General features: G+C 43.0%; 1 protein-coding gene across 7 annotated transcripts in view; it reads right to left on the reverse strand.

Moving 5' to 3' along the window:
* Window positions 1-22103, reverse strand: part of bsnb (bassoon (presynaptic cytomatrix protein) b) — a 299861-nt gene that overhangs the window by 273551 nt on the left and 4207 nt on the right. For all 7 annotated transcript variants that reach the window (XM_078414467.1, XM_078414461.1, XM_078414463.1 and 4 more), the window contains exon 2: window positions 6227-6623. In XM_078414467.1, the coding sequence (XP_078270593.1) occupies window positions 6227-6623 (397 nt within the window). The remainder of the gene's footprint in view (window positions 1-6226; window positions 6624-22103) is intronic.

Below are 22103 nucleotides of genomic sequence, written 5' to 3' on the forward strand. Positions count from 1 at the left end.
ACCAACTTTTCCGCCATTACCTTGTGTCTGGCTTAAAACAATTGTCAACCGCCTCGCCAAAGACTCGCAGCCAAAGACTCGCAGCCAAAGACTCGCAGCCAAAGACTCGCAGCCAAAGACTCGCAGCCAAAGACTCGCAGCCAAGACTCGCAGCCAAAGACTCGCAGCCAAAGACTCGCAGCCAAAGACTCGCAGCCAAAGACTCGCAGCCAAGACTCGCAGCCAAAGACTCGCAGCCAAAGACTCGCAGCCAAAGACTCGCAGCCAAAGACTCGCAGCCAAACACTCGCAGCCAAACACTCGCAGCCAAACACTCGCAGCCAAACACTCGCAGCCAAACACTCGCAGCAAACACTCGCAGCCAAACACTCGCAGCCAAACACTCGCAGCAAACACTCGCAGCCAAACACTCGCAGCCAAAGACTCGCAGCCAAAGACTCGCAGCCAAAGACTCGCAGCCAAAGACTCGCAGCCAAAGACTCGCAGCAAAGACTCGCAGCCAAAGACTCGCAGCCAAAGACTCGCAGCCAAAGACTCGCAGCCAAAGACTCGCAGCCAAAGACTCGCACTTTTCTCACTCGCAGCCAAAGACTCGCACTTTTCTCAGACTCGCAGCCAAAGACTCGCACTTTTCTCAGACTCGCAGCCAAAGACCTCGCACTTTTCTCAGACTCGCAGCCAAAGACTCGCACTTTTCTCAGACTCGCAGCCAAAGAATCGCACTTTTCTCAGACTCGCAGCCAAAGACTCGCACTTTTCTCACAGGGCACTTCCCTCACTGGGCTGCACCCGGACAGGGCTGCACCCTTTTGCAAGTCTTGCTTATATCATCAATTAAATTGCCTGATTGTCCAATTTACCAGACTTCTCACTTAAATGATCAACCAATCCACGTATTCTCTTCTGACTGACTTATTACACTGTAATTCCCACTCACTTACAGCCAATGGTGGTCCTCTCTCCAACTTCCCGACCTTTACAGACTGATTAACAGTGCCCTATTGGCGCTCTTTTTAAACAGCCGTTTCTACCACTATTAACAGGTACTTACTTTCAGCCAATGGTCGTCCTCTCTCCAACTTCCCGACCTTTACAGACTGATTAACAGTGCCCTATTGGCGCTCTTTTTAAACTGCCGTTTCTACCACTATTAACAGGTACTTACTTTCAGCCAATGGTCGTCCTCTCTCCAACTTCCCGACCTTTACAGACTGATTAACAGTGCCCTATTGGCGCTCTTTTTAAACTGCCGTTTCTACCACTATTAACAGGTACTTACTTTCAGCCAATGGTCGTCCTCTCTCCAACTTCCCGACCTTTACAGATGGAATTATTTCTGTATGGAACTCAGAAAGCAATTCATCCAATCTTATTTCTAACAGTTTTTAAAATGTGCCCTTAAAATACAATATGCAATGATCTAACCAGTCCCGGGTGCCAGTAGATTCGTGGGATATGTGCATGAACACTGAAGTCCCAAATGTTTCGACAGCTGATTAGTGATTTAATTAATCTGCAACATTGGACTGGCACAGCATAACATTCCGACACATCCTCAACAGTTATCCAAGGACACATGTGCCATAACAGCAACCACATTCATTTAAATGGAGAGGAATAGTTGTATGGCAGAGATGTAATTCTGGTATAGATTGCCTTTCCATAAATGGTTTCAATTTCAAGTGTTTAAGTAATACATTGTTTTTAATTTTAAATGTAATTCTATTTTCTAAAGGTTTTGAAAGATCTTAAGTTTCTCAATGTCAGATATTCAGAAATCAAGCTTTCCAGACTTAACAGCCTGGGGGAATGGCTTAGTTAACTGCCAGGGTTTCTTCATTTGTGTGACGGGATTGATCTGGTGCTACCACGAGATTGGATTTGCATCCAGTCACTCCTGCACTGTGCAGGCCTCCACTAGGAGGATTATAATGCCTTTAACAAGGAAGTTGCCACAAGAAAAATTAGAAATGGCAGATGTGAAATCACTGGACAGATATGCATGGAACTTCAGGGGCATTATTTTCAGAAACTTTCCATCACTCGAAAGCATAGTCCCAAATACGAATTGAACAGAAGCAAACTGAAATGGGTCAATGCTCAAGAAAATAAGCCGTTCTGGGCCACTTGAATACATTACTAATTTCACCTATCTAGTTCATGCATTTGGAATTCATAACATGCGTAATAGCATGCAGCTTTGCCAGCTGTATCATAACATAACATAACATAACAACACTTTATTGTCATTCGGCACAACACCGAACGAAATTTCAGCAGTCACAAGACACAGCAAAAAAAGAAAAGAACACAGGACACCCGACCCCAACACAAACATCCATCACAGTGACTCCAAACACCCCCTCACTGTGATGGAGGCAACAAAACTTCCCCTCTCTTCCCCCCGCACCCACGGACAGGCAGCTCGACCCCTACCGAGGCAACCGACACGCACAGCCCCTGCAAGAGGATGGAAGGCCCCGCGGCCGAGCCGCCCCGGGCACCGAAACATCCCGCGGCCGCACCGGGCGATGTTAAGTGCAGCGGCCGAGCCGCACCGGGCACTGAAACGTCCCGCGGCCGAGCCGCACCGGGCACTGAAACGTCCCGCGGCCGAGCCGCGCTGGCGATGTTAAGACCAGCGGCCAAGCCGCACCGGGCACCGAAACGTCCCGCGGCCGAGCCGCGCTGGCGATGTTCAGTCCAGCGGCCAAGCCGCGCCGGGCACCGAAACGTCCCGCGGCCGCACCGGGCGATGTTAAGTCCAGCGGCCAAGTCGCGCCGGGCACCGAAACGTCCCGCGGCCGAGCCGCACCGGGCACTGAAACGTCCCGCGGCCGAGCCGCGCTGGCGATGTTAAGTCCAGCGGCCAAGCCGCGCCGGGCACTGAAACGTCCCGCGGCCGCACCGGGCGATGTTAAGTCCAGCGGCCGAGCCGCACCGGGCACTGAAACGTCCCGCGGCCGCACCGGGCGATGTTAAGTCCCGCAGCCGAGCCACGCCGGGCGATGGAAGGCCCCGCGGGCGAGCTGCGCCCCGGGGAAGAGACCTAATAAAAGAAAGGTTTCCCCCCGCCTTCCCCCGCCCTACCCCACCCCCCCACACCCCACACCCCCACCACACATACACAGCCAAAAACAGAAACAAAAACCATCCCAACACCGACACAAACAAAAAAAAAAAGAAAAAAAGACAACAGACTGCCGTTAGGCGCAGCCAACTCCTCCATTGACATTTACCAGTCTTCTCATTGAGTTTTACACAACATCAAGGCAAAAATATTCCCTCTTTTGTTAATCCTCAAAATACAAAAAGGAAAAAAAAAAGATCATAATTCATTTTTTAATTCTATGGAAGTTAAATTTAATAAGGCTGAGAAAAGGAAACCAAATATATCACAAATGTGCATGGTTTTACATCACCTGGTTATGTATTTATAATTTAATACTCAGATTAAAATGTAATGTCTTTTGCAATGTAAAGAATTATATGTGAGCCACAAAATGCCTGCAATAGGTGCATCAACTGAAACTTTAACTAAATTCTGCCAAAGTACCTCAGATTTTCATGATCAACTGGCAACAAAATTCCTTCTGATTTTGAATGGCAGTGTAGAGGTGAAATAAATAGCACTGGTGATAGTTCAACCAAAAATTTGATAGATCAGTAATGGCACCATTCAGTCTGTCTGCTGTATATGTCATGATGCCATTATATTTGAACTAAAACATTTTACATTACTAAAGAAAAAGGAGAAACTGTATCTAGTTTTAAGTTCCTCAAAAACTCCATCCACTTGAAAAAGCCAATTATATTCAAAGTACACAGCCAGTTTCATTCACTTATCCCCCCACCCATCCCCATCCCTGTTGGGTATGTACAAAGAGTAGTACCACTTGATCGATTTTCCCAACCAAAGCAACTAAAGATTCAAGTTTTCCAGGAAAAAAACGAATTCAGATGCCATGCCACTTAAGATGCAGCATAATAAATAAACAAATAAATCACAATTGTTCTTATGTAAAATAACCATTTTTTAAGTCATTCTCAGTAAACTGAGAGACAAAAATCAAAATCTCTTCAATTTTCTATTAGTTTATAAATTTCTATGGATGTAGTAGGTGATGGGGGCATAGTAACACATCAACCAGAAGGTATTACTAAATGGAGGGTTTTCCCCCCCCACACATGCAGTCCTAATTGAATTTGCCTTTGGGATGATGAACTATTCACTAATACTTCATATTCTAATAAAACTATATTTTAATTACATGTGAAGAGGTCATATTTTTTCAATACTGTAATCATTAAATGCTAAAATAATGTAAGCCTTTGGCTATCAGCACAATCATATTACATTTACAAACATTGAGGTTCACAGATTTATTTCTCCATTTACCATCTGCCCAACTAACTATTGATTTTGGAAGAGTTAATTTTTTAATGTCACTCATCTATTCACGGTCCTCATTATTAAAATATCCTTTTAATATTTAATCATTTCGTATAGAGGATATACTGTTCCCAAATTCACTTGCTTTGGTTAAGTATTATAGCTTGAATATTGAAAGAGCCACAAAAGCAAATTTTATAATAATTTCAAAGAGGAAGTGAAACTAATTGAATAGATCCATCAAAGAGCTAATACGTCTACAAAAATCATATGATCTTCATCTGAGGCTATTATTTTAACTTGATAAACAAAAATAAAATACAAAAAGATAGAGGGGAGAAAAATGAACCAATCTTCACCAACAATTCAGCGCTTTAACACATTACTTGCTTTGGAAGTGAAGTTTAAGTCTTTAACTGAGACAACTGATCTCAATGACAAGGTGCAAACTAAAATTATGTAAAGTAACCAAGAGTAAAACTTAACAGCACTAATAACTTCCATTAGAATATCCTCAAATGATCATTGCCTTTAGTTATAACTGGGTTAACTACCAAGTGAGTTACCTAGTTTTATAATATTCAAAATGCAAGTTATGTAAATGACCATTTGATTATGGTCACAGAGAAAGATATAAACTCACCCTCCAATGACTATTTTGGCAAAGTAGCAGACATTCTGCACAAGCATATCCCTACTTAAACTACCATCTTGAATAGAGGACGTAAGAAATCAAATTGAAATATAGATTTACTTCTAATTAAAAATACACTAGATTTTTTAACTATAAATGTGACTAGTTGTTGTTGTAAAGGCTGCTTAGTCAATTGAGTTTGTCTCTCCATTCAATTGGCTCATTCTTGATCAATAACCCAACACTGTATACATCCCCTGGCCCATATTGACAATCTTTCCATGTAAGGCATTACGTAAATTAATTCCTAAAATGGCCACTATATTCTCCAGTTTCCTTAAATTTTTTGATAAAAACTCAAATTCCTGAATTGCGTCTAATTTCAGTCATCTTCTTGCAGAACATATGCAACTTTTAGAAATTATGAGCAAGATCTTGTCTAGTTGCCCAAAATGGGCTCTACTTACCTTGTAGATAATTACCTTGAAGAGATTTGTTGCTTTTCATCGAGGTAGTATGTTTATAATAACTATGTAAGTGTTAACTTCATCTTCAATATTATTATGCCTTTGTTACAGCTTGTCTAATTTTAGCCTTTACAAAATTCAGCATCTCACTGAAGCCATGGGGCACAATTCCCACTTCAGTCTCAACCCCATTTTGCAGTTGTTAATTACACCCACAAGTCCTTGATGCCGTCTTAATTTCAAAACAGCATTTATTTTTACTGAAATGATTTCAACTCAATCACCATATCTTCTCAATCTCCTTTTTAAAATTCTTAACATCCAAGCTAACTACAAATTAAACCACCAAATTTCATTCTGATTTTAACAATTCCCTGCACTTGGTTACAAACCAAACCTTTCAGCATTGAAAGACTTCACTTTTTCAAATATTGTATTGTCCGCTTGAAAGAACATAGCAGTCTAATCAATATATACAGTAGTAGTCGAATCATAACCACATAATCAATCACAGATTTTCATATAGTGATCACCATGGATCTTTATTTTGGTAGAAAGTCTAGATAGAACTTAAGCTATCTAACAATGTTGCCACGATAGTAAATTCAAAATGAATGAGGTTTAAATAATAATTTTCACATCCACATTTAGTGAAAAGTAATCCATATGAAATAAGCATGCTCGAAGCATCTCTTATTCAAGTCAAAGTATTTCAAAGGAATAAAAACTCACCTCTGTAATATCAGGATTAGGGTTAAACCCACACTGCTTGCACACTACTGATTGACACCGAGTACAAGTGTTGAAGTTTGGCTGTTTCGGAGAAGAGTTCAGGTCTGTAGTTGCACAAATAGGACACAGTGTACTGCTGGGGAGCGGAGCTATCTGTGGTACTGAATAAGGAGAGGTTGGAGCACTTCCTCTATCTGGGGATGCAGAATGGGATTTTTCTGTTCTTTTCATATTTGTGTCAACTTGGAGAGTCCTCCTCTGTTCTTGTTGTATGGATTGTGTAGAGCGACCTTGATTTTGCATTCTTCGAGCACTTTCATTGTTGGGAATAGTTTGTTGGAGGATCTCAGTTTTCACATCAGGCTGACCAAGCTGATTACTCTGATGCGGTCTTGCACTGTAAAATGAAAGACAAATTTCAGTCTAATTGTCACCATTCAAACCTTAAGCAGCTGAACAACAAATCAAAATGTTCTCTATTTGAATTAGGGCCATTTTTCTTGCAGCTTTAAGTGGCTGCATCACGCATGTAACACAAAGTAAACATTTTTCCAATAGGGCCTTAATATACAATTGTAATAGCAACTCCATGAGATATAAGTCATCATTATACCTTAATGAAGCAATGTATAGAAGATAAAAAATATGCAGTTAAAAGGAAAAATCTGTTTGCTAATGATGGAAATTCTTTGTTCCTCCACAGAAAGCTCCAGTGTGACCTCTCTGTCCTGGGCTTTCTTCATTGCTGGCGTGAGGCCACAAGCAAACTGGAGGAAAGGGCACCTCATATTTCGCTTGGATAGTTTACAACCCAACAGTATTCTTCAATGTACCTTAGTGCTCTCAAAAGACTCCCAACTTTGGTACTTAATCTTCTAAAGGAAAAAAATCAGTGCCCTTCTCCTATTTACAGAGCCAATCCTGAAAAAAACAACTATTCATGCTTGACAGTATTGAGTTTAATTAGCCCATTTTGGTGCAAGAAGTAGAGGACTGTAACTGTAGGTGATTTTTAACTTCCCTAATATTGACTGGGACTAGTGTTAAGGGATTAATCAGAGTAGAATTTGTTAAGTATGTCTAGGAAATTGTTCTGGAGCAGTATGTAGATGGTCCTGCAAAAGAAGGGGGTGACACTTTAGGAAATGAGGCAGAGCAAATAATAATAATAATAATAATAATATTCATTTATTGTCATTGCAACGAGTACAACGAAATTAAAAAATAGCCAATCCTGACGGTGCGTACAAACATATATGCAATAAATGCAAAAACAAATAAATACATAAATACAATTATATTAAGTACAAGATTTTTTAACGGTGTTGCCTAGTGCAAAGGTAGTGCTCAGTTCTCGTATGGCCCTGGGGTAAAAACTGTTCTTAAGTCTGTTTGTTCGGGATTTGATCGACCTGAAACGTCGACCAGAGGGCAGATGAACAAACAGACGGTGGTCGGGGTGGGATGGATCTTTTATTATTTTGCCTGCTCTACTGAGGCAGCGTAGGCTGAACAGGTGCTCCAGGGAGGGCAGTGAGCAGCCGATGATCTTCTGGGCCGTCGTGATGACCCTCTGAAGGGCCTTCCTGTCCTTTTCTGAGCAGCTGGCATACCATGTGGTTATACAGTATGCCAGCACACTCTCGATGGAGCAGCGATAGAAGGACAACATGAGCTTCTCCTGCAGGTTGGTTTTCCTGAGGATCCTCAGGAAGTGGAGTCTCTGCTGTGCCTTCTTTACTGTGGTGATGGTGTTGGTAGACCAGGTAAGATCCTCTGCGATGTGCGTACCCAGGAACCTGAAAGCGGGTACCCTTTCCACACAGACCCCATTGATGTAGAGTGGGTCGTATTCTACACTGGTTTTTCTAAAGTCAATTATAAGTTCCTTTGTTTTGGAGGAGTTCAGGACCAGATTGTTCACTGAACACCATGCTGCCAGCCTTTGGATTTCATCCCTATAGGCTGTCTCATCTCCTCCTGAGATGAGTCCAACCACAGTCGTGTCATCCGCGAACTTGATGATGGTGTTGGTGGGATGGGTGGGGGCGCAGTCGTGAGTGTAGAGGGAGTAAAGGATGGGGCTCAACACACAGCCCTGTGGTGAGCCGGTGCTCAGTGTAATGGTGGAGGAGAGGTGAGGGCCTATTTTGACGGTCTGGGGGCGGTTGGTCAGGAAGTCCTTGATCCATTGGCAGATGGTTTGGGAAAATCCAAGGTCGGAAAGTTTGGTGACCAGTCTGCTCGGGATGACCGTGTTAAAGGCAGAGCTGAAGTCGAGGAAGAGCATCCTCACATAGCTCCCCTGGTGTTCAAGGTGGGTCAGTGCAGTGTGAAGAGCAGTGTCGATGGCATCCCCTGTAGACCTATTTGCTCTGTAGGCAAACTGGTGTGGGTCGAAGGTGGGTGGGAGGCTGGCTTTGATGTGCTGCAGGACCAGTCTCTCGAAGCACTTTGTGATGACCTGTGTGAGTGCAACCGGACGGTAGTCGTTAAGACCGCTGATGACAGACTTTTTCGGCAGTGGGATGATTGTGGCGGACTTCAGGCAGGGAGGGATGGTGGATTTTAAAAGGGACAGGTTGAAGATTTTTGTGAAGACCTCAGATAATTGGTCTGCACATTCCCTCAGCACTCTGCCCGTCACACCATCGGGGCCTGCAGCTTTCCTGTGATTCACTGCTCTGAGCACGCGCTTAACATCATACTCCTGCACAGTGAAGGTGTTGCTGTCAGGTGGAGTGGTGGAGCACTTCCACACCAATGACCATAATTCCATTAGTTTCAAGATAGTCATGGGGGAAAAAAGTGAAGAGGGTCCTAAGTTCTAAATTGGTGGAAGGCTCATTTTGATGGCATTAGACAGGAACACGCAGACATTGATTGGGAGAGGTCATTTTTGCAAGTCAGAGACATTCAAAAGTGAGATTGGAAGAGTTCAGGCCAGCAGATTCTTGTCAGAGTGAAGCGCAAGGCTAGCAGGATTTGAGAATCATGAGGGATGATACGGGTCTGGTAAGGAAAAGTAGGCATATGGAAACATATACATCCCTTGAGAAGTATAAGGGATATAGAAATACATTTAGCAAGAAAATTAGGATGGCAAAACGGGTCAGGAGCGGGCCTGGCAGATAAGATAAAGGAAAATCCCAAAAGATTTTGTTGACATACAGGTCCTCTCCAAGCTACAAATGATCAATTTATGTACAAACCCTACCTACGAACGAGCGTCTAGGATGCTGTTGGAATGGATTTACCCAAGGACACGGGACTGCAGATGTCTTTTGTTGGAACTCAATTTGCAGAATAAATGAACAGTGAGCTTAACACTCTAATTTAAATACACTGAGCCCTTAGATGGTCAATGTTTTAATTTAAATATATTGTAACCTTTGTGTGGAACTACAAGAAATGACTGAGGTCTTAAATAAATACTTTCAGCTGTATTTATCATGGAAAAGGACATGGAAGCAATTGAGTTCAGGGGTTGGAACAGAGATAGCCTGAAGCATATCAACACAACATAGTAGGTGTGTTGGAATCTTGAAATGCATAAATATAGATACACTCCCAGGGCCTGAGCAGCTGTATTCATGATGCTATAGGAAATGAGAATAGATTGCCGAGGCCTCCACAGAGACTTCTGTACCTTGACTGGTCACAGGCGAGGTACCGGAAAACTGGAGGATTGCTGATGTGCATTTTTAAATATATAAACGCAGCAAGAAGGATAAGCCAGGAAATATAGGCCAGTGAATCTTACATTAGTGGTGGAAAAGTTATTAGAAGGATTCTGAAATTGATTTGCATTTGGAAAGTAGAAGTCAGCATAGCCATTTGTATAGGAAATAATGTCTTGCAAATTTGATAGTTTCTTTGAAGAGGTGACCAAGAGAATTGACAAAATCTGGCACAGACATTGGTAATCAATTATTATTGCCAATGCACAGAGATCCAGTGAAAATCTTTGTTCTGCATGCTATCCAAGTAAATCATACCCAACACGAGTACATCGACAAGAGTAAAACAAACAGAATGCAGCAAGATAGATTTGGAAATCTGGAATTCATCCTTAGCAGGATAACATGATAACTACAGGAAAGAAGCCGTTCTTGAATCTGGTGGTTCGTGCATTCAACCTTTTTGTACCTTCCGCCCGACACAAGAGGTGCTAAGAGAACTTCTGGGGTATGTTGCCCTTGAGCTGGTTAGCTGCTTTCCCAAGGGCAGCATGAAGTGTAGATGGAGTTGAATGGAGATTTGGGCGGGGGGAGAGGGATATGAAACTTTCTACAGTGCATCTGCAGAAATTGTCAAGTTTTTTGCAAGGCTTTTGACGAGATTTTGCATTGGAAGCTGATTGCAAAGGTTAGAATACATGCAGTAGAGGAGGAGATAGCAAATAGGGAAAAAAATGCTTGATGGTAAGATGGCAGTGGAAGGTTGTGTTCAGACTGGAGATTTACGACCAATAATGTGCCACAGGGATTGGTGCGAGGTCCTCTGTTGTTTGTCATATATGAATGATTTGGCCGAGAATATGGGTGGCTTGTTTATAACTTTGCGGACAACTCTAAGATTGGTTGTGCAATGAACAGTGAAGGCAGCCATCTAAGGTTACAACAGAATACAGATCCATGGGGAAAGTGGGCGAAGGAATGGCTGATGGAAATTAACTTTGACCAGAGTGAAGTGATGCATTTTGCAGTTAAATCAGACAACAGCATGCACAATAAAAGGCAAGACCCTGGGGACTGCAGTTGAACGCAGAGAGACCTTAGGGTACAAGTTAATAGCTCCCTGAAAATGGTGACACAGGTAGACAAGGTGGTGAAAGCAGCGCAAGGCATACTTGCCTTCATCAACAAGACAATGTGTATCAGAGTGCGAGTTCGGACATCGTGTTAGACTTGTACAAAACATGGTCTAAGCTGTGTGCCATTCAGGACACATTATCACACGGGTGTGATTAAGCTAGAAAGGGAGCTGAAAAATGTCACCTAGATTAGAGGGCTTGAGAGATTGGATAGGCTAGGTCTATCTTCCCTTGAGGGATTGAGGCTGACTGGTGACATGAAGGCACAAAAATCTATGAAAGACAGAGTGGGTAAATATCCACAGTCTCATTTTTGGGGTGTCTAAAACTAGAAGGCATAGGGTTGAGGTGAGTGGAAGGAGGTGTTAAGATCTAAAGGATACATTTTTCACACAACAAGTAACAACATTTAGGGTAGGCTACTGTCTGATTCACCTCTACCCCATGTGGATAGTGAACTTTTTCTATGGAACTGTTGTACTTCAATCTTGAACTATATTCAGCACTCTGTATCTTCCCCTTTGCTCTATCTCTATTCTATTGTCCTTGAGTTTGTCTTGATTGTACCTTTGTATAGCATATCTGATCTGATCCGTTTGGACAACATTCAAAACGAAGCTTTTCACTGTACCTCCGTAAATGTGACAATAATAAACCTAAACCAGTGCTTGAATTTTCTTTCATGCTTCAGCTTTGACTTTTAGGATTGAAAAAAAAACTAATTCCTGTCAAGTTTACCACATGCCACTTGTTTGCATGCTCACACCTTCCCAAAGGAATCCTGCCTTTATTACGTTAGCATATTTAAACATTTTCTTAGCCTTCTGAAGACATACTTTGACATTTCTTTGTTCCTAACAATTATTCTGAATTGAAGTGTTCAATCAAATAAAATTACACATTCTCTATTCTTAATCTCAGACTCCTGTTGTTTCACTCTGAAGTATTTCAAGTTTTCTACTTTCAGATGACAAAAAGAATCCTTCATTACCAGGTCTAACATTGTTGAACAAGCTGGCAACTAATTAAGAAAGAGCATCAGATGCATAGTGAAGACTGCCTTGCACCACCCACCCTCTCATTTCCTCGTCTACTTTAGGGACAAGGTTATCAATAATATTGTTACATTCCAATCCATCTATAGATTGATGGCATATCTCACTCTTTCCCAAATTAATTGATGTTCTTTAACGTGTATTCTCAATGTGAATCAAATCACAAAACCGTTACAGTACAAGAGGCCATGTGGTCCATTTTGCATCACCTCCAATAACTTCTTCCGTAGTTCTTCAAATTAATTAATTTTCAAGATTTATTCAGATTCATTTTCAACACAAGAGTAATATCACAAATAATTTGTGATATATTATTCACATCCAAGATATATAACACCAAGATTGCTAGGGTCGCAGACTGCAAGGAAGGCTGTCAATGTATACAGCGGGATACGGAGAATTGGCAGATGGAGTTTAATCCAAGCAAGATTGAGTAGGTCGAATGGAAGACGAAAATGTACAATTGACGGCAGGACCCTTGACAGCATTGATGTACAGTAGGATCTTGGGGTCCAAGTCCATATCTCCCTGAAAGTGGCAACACAAAGAGAGTTGTAAAGGCGGCATATGGTATGCTTGCCTTCATTGGTCAGGGCATTGAAGACAAGAGTCAGGAAGTCATTTAAGTTTTGTAGGCCGTTGGTTACGTCGTATCTGGAGTAATGTATGCAGTTCTGGTGGAACTAATACAGGAAGGATGTGACGGCATTCGAAAGGATGCAGTGGTGATTTACAGAATGATGCCTGGATTAGGGTATTATCTACAGGGAGAGATATGACAAACGTGGATTGTTATCTAGAGGTCGAGGGGACATCTAAATTATATAAAATTATGAGAGGCATAGATGGACTAGAACCTTTTTCCAAGGGTAGAAATATCAAATCCTAGTGGGCATAGCTTTGAGAGGAGCAAAGTTTAAAAGGAGATGTGTGGGCCAATGTTTTTTTTTTTTTTACATAGAGAGTGGTGAGTGCCAAGAAAGCACTGCTGGGGTGGTGGTGGCAGATACGGTAGTGGCATTTAAGAGACTTTTGGATAGACATGTAGAAATGCAGGGAGCCAAGGGATATCAATAATGAGCATGCAGATAAGAGTTGGTCTTGGCACTATGTTCAGGATGGACTCTGTGGGCCTGTTCCTGTGTTGTATTGTTCAATGTTCTCACCCCAGTCAGTGTATTCCTTTTACTTTGCACAAAATATTCTGCAAGTCATATTTGATTCTTTAGCTCAATGTCCTTTAGCTCTTGAACTCTCAGCCAAAGGGAACACTTTCTCTTTATCTGCTCTGTCTATATACTTTATGAACATAAATACTACCTTCAGACATCCTTGCAACCTCTGCTGTTCCAGGGAGAATAAGCCTTTTTGTTCAGTCAATCCATATAATTAAAGATATCTCATTCTTCGAATCATTATGATCTTTATTGTAGCCCCTCGGTGAGTAATTGCAGATAATTTTGTGGGCAGAGCAAGCATATGGACAGGGAATATACTTTTAGGGTAGTGGAAAGGATGATCAAGCAGGCTGCTTTTTCTTTGATATGTTGGAGCTGTGTTCATCTGGGCAAATAGAGAGTATTCCATATCCCCCTCATTTGTACTTTGTAGTCTGTGGCAACGCAGTGGGTTATTGGGATGCAACTTGCTCAAAAGAGGATGCCCAGCCACTGACCTGCTCTCACAGTCACACTATTTACGAGACTGGACAAATTCTGATTAATGGTGTTACCCAGGATAATAGCGAACTCAGCAATGGTAATTTTAAAAAATGGTTAAAGATGTTGGAGATAACCATTGCCTGACACTTCTGGCAAGGATATTAGCGGCGATTTACCAGACCAACCCTGTGCAAGCCTGGTGTAGTGAGTGCAGTCGTACACACGTCGTAATGCAACACACATTTATTACAGTCCACTTACGGCATAGATCTGCAAGACTTCACAGCGACTAACAGCTACTCCAACTGCCCCACGTAAGCAAGCCCTTGGTAATATATATCGCATATTAGGCGGAGCAACTACTAACAAGCGCTGCAATTGGTTAGTGGGAAATAACCAATCTACATCTTTTCTTGTAGAAACAAATAAAGCATTGATACGTGGAAACATGGTGGCTAAACACTATAGTAGTCGAAACGTTAATATCGCATATGGGCAAGTATAAATGATTACACAAAATCGGTGTATCTAACGGGTGGCCTGCTGACCCGATCGGCGCGTGTGCGGTACGAATCCACATCTCCTCCCTTCACGGGTGAAGTGAATGGGGAGGGGACCGGGGGTGTGACCGGAGACGGCACCGGAGACCTGTCGGTTGTGTAGGTGGTGAAGCAGTCGAGTTGGGCGCCGAACGCCATGGAGAGCCGGCGGGGGACCCAGTCTCTGGTAGTGGAGCGGCCAGCCCGGTAGTGGGAGGGTATGCAAAATGCGAGACCCCTGGATGTGGAGTCGCAGGATGCGGTTCCTTCACTGGAAGGAGATGTTGACGGTTGCGTCTGTAAATGGCTCCGTCTGCGCTAACCAGGTAGGAGCGCGGTTCATTGGCAGGGCTGTGGATGTGACCCAGACGGCCGTAGCCCTTGGTGGTCTGGAGGCGAATGACCTGTCCACTGGAGAGAGGTTTAAGTGACACTGGATTTGTCGAAAAGACATTTTTGTGCATTGCGCTTGAATTGTAGTCGTTTCTGGACCGCGGGTGGAGAACGGACCTGCGGCTGCAAAAGCTGCTGGGGTACAGGCAGGGCAGCACGGGTTTGGCGAGACAGCAGTCGCTGGGCCTGGGAACCCAGAATGGGACCCCTGGCAATGTTCCTTAAATTGAGTAGATCCAGGAAGACGTCAGATTTAGCGAGGTATGAACGCTCCATTAGTTCTTTTGCGCTTCGGACGGCTCGTTCGGCGAGTCCGTTGGACTGCGAAACCTCAGGGCTGCTGGTGACATGTCGAAAGTGCCATCATTGTGCAAAGTTTTTGAAAAGCTGGCTGGTGAACTGGCTGCCGTTGTCGGACAAAAGGCGTGCAAATGGAGGCGTGGGTTCGAATCCCACTTCTGACACCATGTAATGAGTGGAGTGGTACACATGTCATAATGCAACACACATTTATTACATATTAGGCGGAGCAACTACTAACAAGCGCTACAATTGGTTAGTAGGAAATAACCAATCTACACCTGGGACATTCAGTTTGAACTCAGCAATTCTCTCCTTCCATTCAACACACAAAGCATGTGGAGTCTCTGAACACATTGTTTCAACAAAATAGATCTAGGATATCCTTCGGCATTCAGGGCAGACAAATCTGGAGTATGGTGTGCAGTTCTGGTCGCCAAATTATAGGAAGGATGTCGACAAAATGGAGAGGGTACAGAGGAGATTTACTAGAATGTTGCCTGGGTTTCAGCACTTAGGCTACAGAGAGAGGTTGAACAGGTTGGGTCTTTATTCTTTGGAGCGTAGAAGGTCTTACAGGAAGAGGTAGTGAAAATGCAGGCATCAAAAAGGAAATACATAATTGCAAAACAGCTGGAAAATAATAATAGAATTGTCCGGAATTGGGATTACTCCATGGAGATAAGAATGCAAGCAGTGGAATTCATAAGGGAAACTGATGGATGTGGTTGTTTAGATTTTCAGAAGGTTTTCAATAAGATACTTTGCAGTAGTTTGTAAACAAGATAGGAGAACCTGGAATTGGCAGAAAGAAAATGGCATGCTTCGAGAATCAGTTAACAGACTGAAAAAAAATGAGTGGGAATAAACACTCATTTCTCAGTTGGCTGGCAATGATTAGTTGGGTGCAGCAGATAATTTGTTCTTTCCCTGCAGATACTCACAACCTAAATCTACAATTTGACTGAGTGGACACAGCCTCACAGATTGAGCAGAGAGGAGGATGTAAAGAGACTTCAAGAGGATATCAGCAGTTTAACCGATGGGTGAGAATATGCTGGTAAAATGCATAAAAATACAAGTACCTCCACTTCTACACATAGAAAACATCTCTACTTTCCTCTTCTAAATTGATGACCTATCAGTGTTTAAAGAGAACAGAGTATTCTTGTACATTAGTCACTGAAAGCTTACATTCAGGTGAAGCAAGAAGTTAGAACGGAAAACTTATGTTTGCTTCCATTGCATCAGGATTTGAGCACAAAAATAAAGATCTCCTCCTGTAAACATAGAAACATAGCAAAATAGGTGCAGGAATAGTCCATTCGGCCCTTCGATGGCTGATCATCTAAAATCAGTACCCCATTCCTGATTTTTCCCCCATATCCCTTGATTCCTTTAGCCTGAAGAGCTAAATCTAACTCCCTCTTGAAAACCTCCAGTGAATTGGCTTCCACTGCACTCTGTGGTAGAGAATTCCACAGATTCACAACTCTCTGGATGAAAAAGCTTTTCTCATCTCAGTCCTAAATGGCCCACACCTTATTCTTAAACTGTGACCCCTGGTTCTGAACTCCCCCAATATCAGGAACATTTTTCATGCATCTAGTCTGTCCAATCCTTTAAGAATTTTATATGTTTCTATAAGATCCCCTCTTATCCTTCTAAATTCCAGTGAATACAAGCCCAGTCGACCCATTCTTTCATCGTATGTCAGTCCCACCATCCCGGGAATTAACCTGGTGAACCTACGCAGCACCCGCTCAATAGCAATAATGTCCTTCCTCAAATTAGGAGACCAAAATTGTGCACAATACTCCAGGTATGGTCTCACCAGGGCCCTGTACAACTGCAATAGGACCTCCTTGCTCCTAAACTCAAATCCTCATAACTATAAACATATAGAGCCTTTATGAGACAGCTCAGAATAGGTAATGGCTGGGTCCCCTTACCCAAAGAGGGACATGCTTGGCTTTAGGCAAAAGCAAAAAAGAGTCACCAGACTGGTTCTTTGGATAGGTGATTTGCTTTAGGAATGGATTAAGTACACATTCTCTGTTCTCAAGTTTGAGGTGACCTCACTGAAATTTTAAAATTCTTACATTGTTTAACTAGATGGATGTCAGGTGCATATTTCAACAGGCTGAGGTGTTGAGACTAGGAGTCACAGCTTCAGAATATGGGGCTGTGTTGCATAGAGATGAGAAAGCAGCTATTTCTTCACTCAAATCTTTGCAATTCTCCATCCCAGACAGCTATGAGAGTTTACCATTGAATTACTTCAAAATAGAATTCAACATATTGCTGAATGTTAAAGAAGTCTAGCAATAATGCAAGAAAATTACTTTGAATGGAAAAGTTCAACCATGGGCTTGGTGAAACGTAGAAGAGACTTAAAAAGCCAGATGTCCCTGTTTTTGTGTATTCAGAGTTCTCATTGGTAGTGAGGAAAGGGGAAATTATAGGGCCAAGATGGGTTATAGATAATAAGGAGCGAGACTAAGGTGAAAGAAAGACTAATCCTGAACCAGGAGAGTGAACTTTAAAACTGAAATCATGTGGGATTTGGAATCAACGAGCACATGTAGCAAGAGTGGTAGCAGTTCAGGCACAGAAATTTCAATTCAATCTTAAACAGTTAGAAGATAGGTGGTCAACGAGGAGGACATTGGCATGGGCGAGTTGGGGAGCAACAACGATCTGAATCAGGATCTCAGCAGCAGATTTGGTTTATGGTTAAGACTTTAAAAATCAATGAGCAAAAAAAATCTGAAATACTCAAGACCAAATCTTGATTCTATAGAATATGCCATGTGAACCAAGAATTCCATTTTGTATAACATACATTCTGCAGTAGTGCCCATTTCGGATTTTGTCAATCTCCACCTCCACTGAAATGTAGGAGGAAACAAAGGAACAATTCAAATCCTATATTTATTCATGTTTGAAGAGGTGAACAGAAAGGTAAAGCAGCCAAGCTTAAATGTAAAGGAAAAAAACCTGCAGATACTGGTATAAATCGAAGTTAGACAAAAACTGCTGGAGTAACTCAGCGGGACCGGTAGCATCTCTGGAGAGAAGGAATGGGTGACGTTTCAGGTCGAGACCCATCTTCAGACTGATGTCAGGGGAGGGGGCGGGTCAAAGCTAGGGTGTAGTAGGAGACAGGAAGACTAGAGGGAGAACTGGGAAGAGGGAGGGGATAGAGAGGGAAAGAAGAACTATCTGAAGTTAGAAGTCAATGTTCATATCACTGGGGTGTAAACTGCCCAACCGAAATATGAAATGCTGTTCCTCTAATTTGCGCTGGGCCTCACTGACAATGGAGGAGGCCCAGGACAGAAAGGTCCGATTGGGAATGGGAGTTGAAGTGCTGAGCCACCGGGAGATCAGGTTGGTTAAGGCAGATTGAGCGGAGGTGTTGAGTGAAATGATCGCCGAGCCTGCGCTTGGTCTCGCCGATGTAGAGAAGTTGACATCTGGAGCAGCGGATACAATAGTCAAGTCAAGTCAAGTCAATTTTATTTGTATAGCACATTTAAAAACAACCCACGTTGACCAAAGTGCTGTACATCTGATTAGGTTCCAATGGGAAAAAAGAAAGAAACATACAGTAGCACGCAAACAGTTCACAGCGCCTCCTCAATGAGCCTCAAACGCTAGGGAGTGGAAATAGGTTTTGAGCCTGGACTTAAAGGAGTCGATGGAGGGGGCAGTTCTGATGGGGAGAGGGATGCTGTTCCACAGTCTAGGAGCTGCAATCGCAAAAGCGCGGTCACCCCTGAGCTTAAGCCTAGACCGCGGGATAGTGAGTAGCCCCAAGTCGGCCGACCTGAGGGACCTGGAGTTAGAGAGGGGGGTTAGAAGATTTTTGATGTAGGGGGGGGGAGTGTCCATTTAGGGCTTTATACGTGAATAGGAGGAGCTTGAAGTTGATTCTGTACCGTACAGGGAGCCAGTGGAGAGAGGCCAGAATCGGGGTGATGTGGTCCCTTTTACGGGTACCCGTCAGGAGTCTCGCTGCGGCGTTTTGGACCAGTTGCAGGCGGGACAGGGAAGATTGGCTGATCCCAGTGTATAGGGAGTTGCAGTAGTCTAGGCGGGAGGAAATGAAATCGTGAATGATTTTTTCTGTGTCGTCGAATTGGAGGAAAGGTTTGATTTTAGCTATGGTTCGAAGTTGGAAGCTGGCTTTTACCACAGCGTTGACTTGCTTATCAAATTTTAATGCAGTCAAATATCATGCCGAGGTTTTTGACATGCGGTTTGACTAGGCAGGATAGACTTCCAAGACTGCCTGTTATCAATTTGATGGAGTCGGGGGGACCTCAGACTTGCTCTCATTTAATTGGAGGAAGTTCTGTGCCATCCAACATTTTATGTCGTCAAGGCAGTGTGAGAGACTGTTTAAATTTGACTGGTTGTTGGGTTTCAGGGGGAGGTAAAGCTGAGTGTCATCGGCATAGCAGTGGAAAGAAATACCGTGCCTTTGAATGATTTGGCCAAGGGGGAGCATGTATAGAGAGAAGAGAATGGGGCCTAGGATGGAGCCTTGTGGAACTCCGCAGGAGAGGCTAGCTGGAGCAGAGGAATAACTGCCTATGTTGATGGCGAAACTCCTATCTTTGAAGTACGAAGCGAACCAGCTCAGGGCAGTGCCATCAATGCCAACCGCGTACCGGAGACGGTCAATAAGGATGGTGTGGTCCACTGTATCGAACGCTGCGCTGAGGTCGAGGAGGAGCAGGATTGCACAGTCGCCGGTGTCGATGGTGAGAAGCAGGTCGTTGTGTACCTTCAACAAGGCAGACTCTGTGCTGTGGTGGGCTCTGAAACCTGACTGGAAACTTTCCAGGATGGTGTTTTGGTGCAGGTAGGGCACTAATTGGTTTAGAATTGCCTTTTCAAGGACTTTTGACAGGAATGGCAGTTTGGAAATGGGTCTGTAGTTGCTAGGCAAGGTGGGGTTGATAAGGTTGGAGGAGGTGCAGGTGAACCTCAGCCTCACCTGGAAAGACTGTTTGGATCATTAGATGGAGTCGAGGGGCGAGGTAAAGGAACAGGTGTTGCATCTCCTGCGGTTGCAGGGGAAAGTACCTGGGCAGGGGGTGGTTTGGGTGGGAAGGGACGAGTGGACCAGGGAGGGAACAGTCTCTGCGGAAAGCAGAAAGGGGTGGAGATGGGAAAATGTGGCCAGTAGTGGGATTCCATTGGAGGTTGCAGGAAATGTTGGAGGATAATTTGTTTTATGCGACAGCTGATGGGATGGAAGGTGAGGACAAGGGGGACTCTGTCCTTGTTACGAATGGGGAGAAGGGGAGCAAGAGCAGAGCTGCGGGATATAGAGGAGACCCTAGTGAGAGCCTCATCTATAATGGAAGAGGGGAAGTCCCATTCCGTAAATGTAAAGTATTTAGCATTCAATAAAGTCCATTAAGAGGAAGCAATTTTTGCAATAAATTGTGATGTCTGTGGGATCAAATATTATGGGATGAAAATAAAATACTTATAACATGGACAATTTTCCACCATTACACACCAGAAAGCAGTGACGGGCAGTTTTTGATCATTAACATTTTCTCTTAATTAATCTCATCTAAGGCCCCCTCGTTCATGGCTGACCATGGGTGATACATCCTCGTTGTTGGCTGCTTGCTCCAAACCTCTGCTAGAGCAGCGTTGCTTGTGGCTGGAGACCAATGCGGCAGTGACAGTCACTGTCGTAAAGGTCACATTTGTGTGTGGTCTCTGGGCTGTTGAAGTTGCTGCACTCCTTTCTGCATGCCCGCTTGTCTGCTGCTGCCTTCATCAGTTTCTCTTCCATTTTGAGATGTTGGTTCAGAGTACCTCATGCGATCAGCTGCAAGGCTCTCCCAGGACTCCACATTATGAACACCATTTCTACTGAAGTATCCACATGACTGTTTAAATCATCCACATGAAATATACAATTAACTCAAAGGTATCCAATGTTTGCAAGCGTTTTCAAGATCTGACCAATATGAATTGTATTAAAAAATTATCAGAAAACCTTACTTTGGGAAGAAAACTGTCGTGCAGTTTAATCACAGGAAATGACCTTTGTTGAAAGGTCACTATTTATTGCTTACTCCTAGTTGCTATTGAACTGGCAGGAGAGGGATGTTGGTTCGAGAGAACCAAGCGCTCGGGCCGACCAGACTTTGAACAATGGCGTCGAAAATGGCGGCACCTGAATGTAATAAATGCAAAATGAATTTCACTGTGCTATTGCATATGTGACAAATAAAGCACTATTGAACCATTGATAAGATTTCTTGAAATATTGCATTTCATCCTGTTTAGCAATGTATTACTGCAATTTAATAGAAGAATGTGTAAATAATTGAAATTTGAAAATATTAAAGCTCCAACTCTACAAATAAATAAAAGTTTATTTGATGTTTTTGGCACCCTGAATTGTTTCATTCCAGGACTGTCTAACAACGCAAGTACTAATTTGTCCGTGGTAGGAATGCAATTATACAAATCTAATGACTGGATTGAAGATTTGAAATCTCATGATGTTCAGTGACAATTTTCAGGATCCCCAGCCCATACTCTCATTTTAGTGGTTCTATTCTGTAGATGGGATAGTTGATTGATACAACTCCATTATCATGACTGATGGATTATTCCACCTTGACTAGTCTCCAGAAAAGTTCCCCTAAATTTTGAAGCCAGTCCCAGATTTTAATGATGACTATTACAAGGTTGATTAGTTTGGGGGTGGTCTTATGATGCTCAGTGCAACCACTATCAGTATATTACTATAACGATAAACAAATTATGCCATTTCAGAAGAAGATGAGAACTTAACCACATTACATGTGATTGATGCAAGACACAAGGCACACTGGGTAAACAAATGTTTCCTTCGCTTTTAGATGAGAATGAACTAGTTAGGTTTTATTTTAAAAAGTACATTATCATGGCCACAGGTGCAGTGCCTTTATTCCAGGTTTATATCACTATAAAAATACTGAATTTAGCTTCAATCTGTACATTATCATATATTCTTCTTCTTAAGCCCTTGGCTCCTCTAGGGAGCATAGGCCATTGACAAATGTCCTCCACCTCACTCGGTTATTGGCG

This window comes from Rhinoraja longicauda, chromosome 17 (assembly GCF_053455715.1).
Source record: "Rhinoraja longicauda isolate Sanriku21f chromosome 17, sRhiLon1.1, whole genome shotgun sequence".
NCBI lineage: Eukaryota > Metazoa > Chordata > Chondrichthyes > Rajiformes > Arhynchobatidae > Rhinoraja > Rhinoraja longicauda.